Source organism: Prunus mume, linkage group LG6 (assembly GCF_029339155.1).
Source record: "Prunus mume cultivar Tortuosa linkage group LG6, ASM2933915v1, whole genome shotgun sequence".
Lineage (NCBI taxonomy): Eukaryota > Viridiplantae > Streptophyta > Magnoliopsida > Rosales > Rosaceae > Prunus > Prunus mume.
In genome coordinates, this window is record NC_142703.1 from 4,731,586 (window position 1) to 4,740,264 (window position 8,679).

Below are 8,679 nucleotides of genomic sequence, written 5' to 3' on the forward strand. Positions count from 1 at the left end.
TAAATCAGATACCAAAAATAAATAAACTTGAGCTTGCTAAACATAGCAGTGAGGAAAATGATATAGAGATTGTTGGAAGTTTTAATGAAATTCAAGGATTTTTGTCCTATATTGGTAAAAAGAAGAAAAAGTGAGGTCTTTATAAGTGCGGTAGTCTCACACTTAGTAATTGGAAGTTGGGCCAAGTTTAAGTCAATTGGGCTTCAAATTCAATTTGGGATAATATTTAATATCTAAATTAATTTTTTAGTTTTGAATTAATAATTTTTTATTAATTCGGGTTAGTTTAATTAACTTTTTTTAACAGTTGTGACTTTTCTGTAGGGTTTCAGAAGTCTATTTAAATCATAAGAGGCCTGATTTGTTTGCACATAAAAATCATTCTACAAGCACATTCATATTGTTTGAGAGGAAAACAAACAAAGTTCTTCAGATTCTACGTTCTAATGCTAGGGCTTAGAATATAGATAGTTGAATCTTGAGAGGCAATCACCTGTAAAACTTCAAACACCAAGAATGGGTGAAATTACTATCTTTAGGACATTGCATCAAATCTGCAAGCCTGTATCTCGAATTCAAGTCAGTTTAATTAATTTATTATTTAATATATTTGAAATTACAGTTTATTATAAATACAATTTCGATTGGTGTATATATACGAGTTGTCATTGCCGGCGTTCATGCTCAAGCAACATACATAGTAGAGCACACTACTTGTATAATGGTTAGTATGAGGAGAAAAACCGCTGCAATGACAAAGATAATTTTGCCCAAGGGGTGTTGAAATAATTTTGCCCCAAATTTTTCATCATTTTATGCCACGTCGAACTTCAGGCCTTCACCAAGATAAGAAAACGTGAAGTTTTCAGATGCATAAACCCCAATGCCAATTGACCCAAAAAAAAAACCCCAATGTTGCTAAACAGAGTAACCACCTGGCTACTGTCACCTATAATATTTTCAACAATTTTATGTTCAACAAGCAAATTAATATTTTCAAAGACAAGAAGATTTCTAAACGAAATCTCTTTCCAGAATCCCATTACCGAATTGTATGTCAAATCATGTGCAAGAAAATTTCAAATTTAATTGAATTCAACTCAATTAATGTCACCTTCCTATCCATCCACCCTTATCTTTTTTAGTTGATTTCAATTAATATCACCTTCCTATCAACCCTTATCTTTTTGTCGGGCTATGAGTTGAACGTTGAGGCACATCTCGGACTTGGATTGTCTTGCAAGCAAAGACTCAATCATTTTAGTTTGTTTTTTTTTGGTCTGAGACCTTCAATTCCTAATTCTTTAGATTTTTTATTTTTCTTATTATGAAGAGCGATAACATATTGAATTCACATACACTAAACGAATACTAAAACTCGAACTCAAGATCTTTTCTAATTCTGTAGATTTTAGATCCACTTCCACATCCCAAAGAAAGAAAACCACAAGTTTGCAAGTAAGTTTGATGCCAGGTCCCCTCATTCCCCTTGTTTTCTTGGTATTGTACACGAGACAGTTTGTCCATATTAACACCAAGTATAGGCAGTGCGCTAGAGTTTGGGATGGCCCTTGAGCTCGTGGCACTTTCAATATTAATGGTGGAGGCAGTGGATATAACTTTCTAACAAAATCAACAAAAATGCGTAAAAAAAATATGTATGAAACCACACATAATCTATTAATTCCAAATCAAACAATAGATGGTGAAGATCAAACCAACCCTTAATAGTCAAATTATATGGATAGAATATTTTCATATTCCAGTCTCTGAAATGAGGTATTTATAATACAAGGTTACAAACTCCAGTAGGGTTATACTAGGGTTATACTAGAAAACAAGATAAAATTATAATTACATAATATATGTACAAAAGGAAATAAATAGAATCCTAATAAACTAGGAAGTAAATCTCCTAATTACACTAGGATCTCACTAACATTAATTGTACTTGTATATACGAGTTACAGTCAAAATTTATCCTCTACTTTCATAGATGTCAGTTTTTGTAAAAACTTTCAAATTTAGGGAAAAACTCACTTGAATAGACCTCAATGCCCTCAAAATTAAAGAGTGCTGCAAAACGGACCCTAAAATTAACTGAGTGCACCCTACTACTAAACTATTTATTAAATTACTAATTTACCCTAATATAAAATGATGAAAAATATATATATATATATATATATTTTGAAAGGAAAGACTTCATTCAATGAATCAACATGACAAAGAAATGTCGGCATGGGTAGTGTGGCCTCATTAAAACCTCCCTAAAGAAAACCCGATGGGAAAAACTTCAGGGGAGGAAAAAGAGTGCCACATATGCCCGATTACACATGAAGATATTAAATCAAACGACAGTAGGCTAGTGCCAATCATCGTAAACAGCATCCATAAGCCACAAAGGACCCACATCCAACCAGTACGACAAACTTTGATCGCGCAGACTGAAGCGGGCAATGCGATGGGCAGCCTTGTTCGCTTGGCGAGGAATATGTCGAACAGCGGTAGACGCAGACGACCGAAGGTGTCGACTCCATCCACGGACCTCCCTCGGCAGCAAGGCATTCCTCCACTGCTTGACCATAGAAGCTGCCTGCAAGGAATCAGACTCAATCTCGAGGCACTAGAGACACATCCAACGCAAAAGAGATTCCAACTTTAAGAGCATGCAGGCTCATTTGCTAGTACTGAGATCAGACTTGGCGCCCGCATAGCTAAAGCCCCAACCAGATTTCCATGAGAGTCACGGACGATGGCACCAGCTCCCCTAGCTCCCGTCTCCATGTCAGTAGCCCCATCCACGTTTAGCTTGAAACAATTACCCGTACGAGGCCTCCATTTAATATCATGAACCGGCGAGGATAAACTCCTATGATTGGCAGCAGAATACCGTTTAAATTCAGCATCATAGTCCTTCGCTCGTTGTACCAAAACTCCGGAAGGGGTGGGTTGAGAGCCAAACAGCACCCCATTACGTTCGTTCCACAACACCCACACAGTAAATGCAAAGAGGGACTGCTTATCAGGGGGAATAATAGACCAAGCTGCATCCATCCAGGTTCCAACGTCAGCTATAGTAGAAAGAAGGAAATCACTGGGAAAATCTAAAGCCTCCCACACCTGCAGACAAACAACACATCCAACCAACGCATGCAACGTAGATTCTCTCGCAGCAAAACAGCGACAACAGACCTCCCCCTGTGTAATCCGGCGCCGGAATAATACCTCCTTGGAAGGGAGGATATCTTGAGACACACGTCCATAACAGATGAAGGATTTTTTGTGGCACTTTCAGCTTCCATAGGTGCTTCCAACTCTTCAAAGAAGAAGAGGAAGGGCGGCGACCTCCTGCGAACAGCTCCTCCAGACCTCTTGTATTCCAAAGCAGCCCAGTACCCACTCTTAACCGAGTACCTTCCATTTTTAGTAAAGTTCCAGATTCTCCGATCCAGAGTATCACCCATTAAGGGAATAGATAAAATAGCTTCAGCTTCTGGAAACGAGAAAGTAGCAAAAACCTTCCCAACATCCCACCGCCACTAACGGTAAAAAGATCACAAACTCGGGAGGTAGCTGGAAGAGTAGGTATCGACTGGATAGTGAAAAAACGATCATAAGGCGCCCATGGGTCACCATAGATATTAACCAACCGGCCATCACCAATGCGCCACCTTAGGCCCAACCGGAGCAAATCCCGTCCTCATAGTAACGACTGCCAAGCGATGGAAGTGACCCACTCGAAGCTGCCAAAAAATCAGAATGTGGAAAATAACGAGCCTTAAGCATCCGGGAAATCAGTGAGTGAGGGAATTCCAGCAACCGCCATCCTTGTTTACATGGAAGAGCTTGATTAAAACTTGTCAATTCCCTAAAACCTAGCCCCCCATCAGACTTGTGTTGGCACATGAATCTCCACGTTTTCCAATGAATACCTCTACCATCATTTTTAGACCACCAGAATTTGGCAATGATACTCTCAATCTCGCGACATAACCCGACAGGCAATCGAAACACACTCATAGAATATGATGGAATTGCCTGACATACTGATTTGATGAGCACTTCTTTCCCGGCCTTAGACAGAAGCTTGCCTTGCCAACCATTAACTTTATTCCAAACTCGATCCTTAACCGTACGGAATAATTTTTTCTTATCCTTACCGACGATAGTAGGGAGGCCCAAATACCGCTCATGACAAGGGATAAGAGTCACGTTCAACAGCTGACGAATATCGTCCTGCAACACCCTTGGGGTGGATGGGCTAAAGCAAAGAGCGGATTTTCCAAGGTTGACCTTTTGTCCGAAGCCGACTCATACACTCCAAAAATACGTTTCACTCTAGAGCCTCGGTTGTCCCCATTACAAAATGTAAGGCTGTCATCAAAAAAAGAGATGGTTAATAGAAGGAGCAGAAGGGCAATGGAGACACCATGTAATCTAGAATCCTTCTCAGCCTGCTGGAGGAGAGCGGAGAAGGCTTCAGCCACAATAAGGAAAAGATACGGTGATATAGGATCCCTTGCCGTAAGCCTCGAGAGGGGATAATTCGCCCAAATGGCCGCCCAATTAACAACGAATAAGAAACAGTAGTCACACACCCATAATTAATTGAATAAACCGGATTGGGAAACCCATAGTCCGCAACATCTGCTCCAAAAATTGCCATTCAACTCTGTCGTAGGCCTTGGCCATATCAAGCTTCAAAATTAATTTCTTTTTACCTGTTTTTCCCCTTCTCTTCAAACAATGGACCGTTTCAAAAGCTGCTAAGACATTATCCAAAATCATACGGTTGGGAATAAATGCACTCTGGAACTCAGAAATAACCTCAGGTAACACCTTCTTCAGTCTATTGGCAAGAGTTTTGGAGATAATCTTGTAGAGGACATTGCATAAACTGATAGGACGATATTCCGAAACACGGGTGGGAGAATGAACTTTCGGAATCAAAGCCACCAACGTATGGTTGAAATCATTAACACCATCGCTACCATTTAAAACTCTCAGACACAAATCTCTAACATCCGGACCCACAATGCCCCAATATTTCTGATAGAAGAGTGCAGGCATACCATCTGGACCTAGAGCTTTTGACGGGCCAATAGAGTTAAGAGCTAATTCGATCTCATCCCTAGAATACGGGAGAAGCAAATTATGATAAGAACGTGAGGACACACGCGTTTGGACAGCACTAAAAAACTCCACATCAGCAACTCCCATATCCGATGTGAAAAGATTTGTAAAAAACTCCACAAAAACTCCACCTATTTTATCATATTCACGCTGCCAACGATCATTTTCATCTAGTATCCCTACTAGGGCATTTTTCTTCCTGCGACTTGTGGCTTGCTTATGAAAGAAAGAGGTGTTACGGTCTCCATGCTGAAGCCAATGGACCCGCGATCTCTGGTGCCAATAAATTTCTTCATGTTCAAGACACTCATCAAGTTCAGTTTCAATTAGGCTACGAGTATGAAAAGTCTGCGTCGACGGCTCATCTGATTGAAGACTTGCCAGTCTAAGCCGTAACTCCTTAACTTTCTTGAGGACCTAGCCACCCTTTTCGGCACAGGGCTGACAAGTTGCTTGACACAGTTGGCAATATTAGAAAGGGGTGACACTGCATTCTGCCAAGATTGACGAACAACCTCATCACAGTCAACTTCCGTAGTCCATACCTCCTCAAACTGAAACCGACGACGACCTCTAGGACCTCTAGCATTGTCACCTTATGGACCGTCAGATGCAATGAGAATCGGATGGTGGTCAGAGGAGAAAGTCACTAAATGATGGGACGTGAAATTGCCCCAGTGATGCGAAGTGCCGATTTCCAAACCTCTATCCAATTGAGCCTCCACATGAGCTGTATCCTTCCATTTATTGCTCCATGTAAATGGATAACCTGTAAACTCAAACTGAAACAAGCAACAATCTGTAATGGCCAGTTTAAAGTACTCCATCTGTGCATCACGTCTCAACCGGCTCCCACTCTTTTCATTGCATTCCATTACTTCATTGAAATCCCCACAACATAGCCAGGGTCCAAGATCCACTCTACCCAAACGCCGCAGGTAGCTCCATGAATGATGTGGTTTGGTCGGATGACCATAAAACCACCACGAAAAGTCGCAGAAGTATTCACAGAACGAACATCTATATGTCCTGGAGAGGAAGAGAGTAGATCAACACAGCCCTACCCGCCAGAGTAGACATAGACCTCCTGAAAAACCAACACGAGGAACACAAACCACCCCACCAACACCTAACCTTGTATGTAATTTTCCCATCTGTAATGCAGTTATATGTGTTTGGATAAGAAAATCACATTTGGCCTCTTATCCTGAAGAAAGCTCTTGAGTCACGGAACGCTCGGTTGCCAAGCCCCAACGTTCCAACCAAGACTAACATTGAGACCGGGAGACCCTCAAGGCTGGTCTCCTCCGCTCATAATAGGCATATTATCACATAGCCGTAGTTTTCCAAGAGCACCATTAACTTCCTGCTCACTACCGTCCCACACCTGGTGATCTCGCCAGATGCTTTCTTTTTAGATAAGGCGCAGAGACCCTTATATACCAAATCCGCTTATATACCAAATCCACTGGGCTCGCCACCGCCTTTGGCCTCCCACGTCCGACCCGTAACCTTATGTGCTGTTTTCTCAATTATAGGCATAAAGTTAAATGGGTCACTAGTTTGTGCAATGACCTCATTCGTGTCCCCCAAAGGGCCAACAGATACTTGTATAATCCGAGAGGATCCATCAAAATGAAGGTATGCTCGCCACAGGACCACCGTGCACTTGTGCCCTGATCAAGTGAATGGGTACTCTTGACCCCAGTTGACATCCTGCACCAAAACGAGATCTATCACGCCAGAGGGGGAGATACCTATCCCAAAGATCATCCGTTGAGCGACATCCAGTCATGGGAGCTATCCCATGGATGGAAAAGCCTCACGCCGTTGACGCAGTTTAAAAGGAGAGGAGGCCGTGTCCATGGCTTCCTCAGAGTCATGACGAGATGCACGCCAAGAATGCCCACCGGACCCTTCCCCACCATTCTTTCTCTCCGTATGTGACGAGCCATGCTGTTGAGAGGAAAGGCGCCTTGCCGACGACCCAATCGGTTTCCCCCACAAATTGATGACACCTTCTAGACCCTCAAAAGCAGAGGTGAAAATAGCAAGGTCCTTAGGGTTAAGTTTGCCTCTTAGAGCCTCATGTTTCTTTACGCAGTCTTGGGTGGGATGCCCCAAACAACCACAAGCAAAACAATATTCTGGGAGATACTCATAGCGAAACTCTATGACTTTTTCCCCCACTTCCGGAAAAGTGACGGGGGTCCTTCTCATCAAAGGCAGACGGACATCGGATCGAACCCGGACACGAATAAAATGACCAACATAGTCTTGCCCATCCCTATTGTCCACCCGTAGTACCTCACCCACCGTTGATCCAATAGCGTTGGCAGCAGCCACCGTCATACGAAACCTGGGACCCCATGTAGCTGGAGCCAAAAGGTGCCATGGGTGAGCGTCATCGTATGAATACAGATCCTTCTCAGCCACCGCAGCCAATAAAATCAGTGACCTACGAAACGTCCAAGGCTCCATGTCAAGAACCCTTTGGCGGTCCCGATCACAAACAAATCGAACCCAAAATCGATTGTGGGCTATCTCCTTGATCGAAACCTCGTCAGAGCCTTTCCACAGGCTAGTAAAAGTCTTAATAAAATTATCACGGTGAACTTCTTGCTGCGATACAATCTTAGCCACCAGACTATATGGAAACCCAACAAAGCGGTCCGATGCTGCAGCACTGCCAATCACCACTCCAACTCGTTCCCGATCAATCAGATCCAATTGCCTCTCAAAAAAGCTCTCAAAATCCTCCAGAACCATGTCGGCCCCAGGAATATGCAGAGCGTGTTCCCCAAGTCACACCACACAACCCTAACCCTAGAAACACTGCACGAGTAGACACCAGACGCAGACACCGCTATAGCCCTGAAGCAGCCGTCAACCCCTAAGACCCGACATGAGAAGAAAAAAACCTGTGATAGACCTAAAACCCTAAAAATCCTAAAAATCGGCTCTCCTCGTACGAAAAATGATATATTGAATTGTGGAATAAATATAATTTTAATAAGTATACACTACTCACCATATTCAACCCTAATCAAACGTAGAGAAATTTGTATCACAAGCGATTTTCTTAAAGAGAGGAAGAGGACTCCTGAAGAGAAGGGGTGATGATTTCATCTTGGACTAAATCGATCACTTAAGAGGTGTGAAAGCTCAAATAAAGTCTAACAAAAAAAAAGCAATAAAGCTTGTTTGGCAGTGACTTTTGAAAGTTAACTTCACCATATAGTCCACAACCCGGATTCAATGGAATGGAGGGGTTATGCTCTTCCTTTTTCCTTTTTATCCATGGTAGAGTCTCCAGCAGATTAGGAGAAATGTGGTCACTTAACCTTGGTGCTGAATCCGCTAGCCTTCAGTTGGCCAATCCTCAATTCTAGCATATTCGTACTTGTTGATTTCATTCATGTTGGAGTCCATAAATCTTTCATAAGATGATAGAACATATTTGGAGGGCAACAAGTTCAATCCAAAAATAAGAAATAAATAAAGAAAATCACAAGGATTTACAAGAATCAAACTTCGAATTGA

General features: G+C 42.2%; 1 protein-coding gene across 1 annotated transcript; it reads right to left on the reverse strand.

The window, feature by feature from the left end:
- Positions 1 to 2,365: 2,365 nt before the first annotated feature.
- Positions 2,366 to 3,467, reverse strand: LOC148915896 (uncharacterized). The gene is made up of 3 exons (XM_089055018.1): positions 3,261 to 3,467; positions 2,731 to 3,123; positions 2,366 to 2,626 (listed from the first exon to the last, which is right to left on the reverse strand). Exons 1-3 carry the CDS (start codon positions 3,465 to 3,467, stop codon positions 2,366 to 2,368), a joined length of 861 nt encoding a protein of 286 aa, XP_088911144.1.
- Positions 3,468 to 8,679: the final 5,212 nt, after the last annotated feature.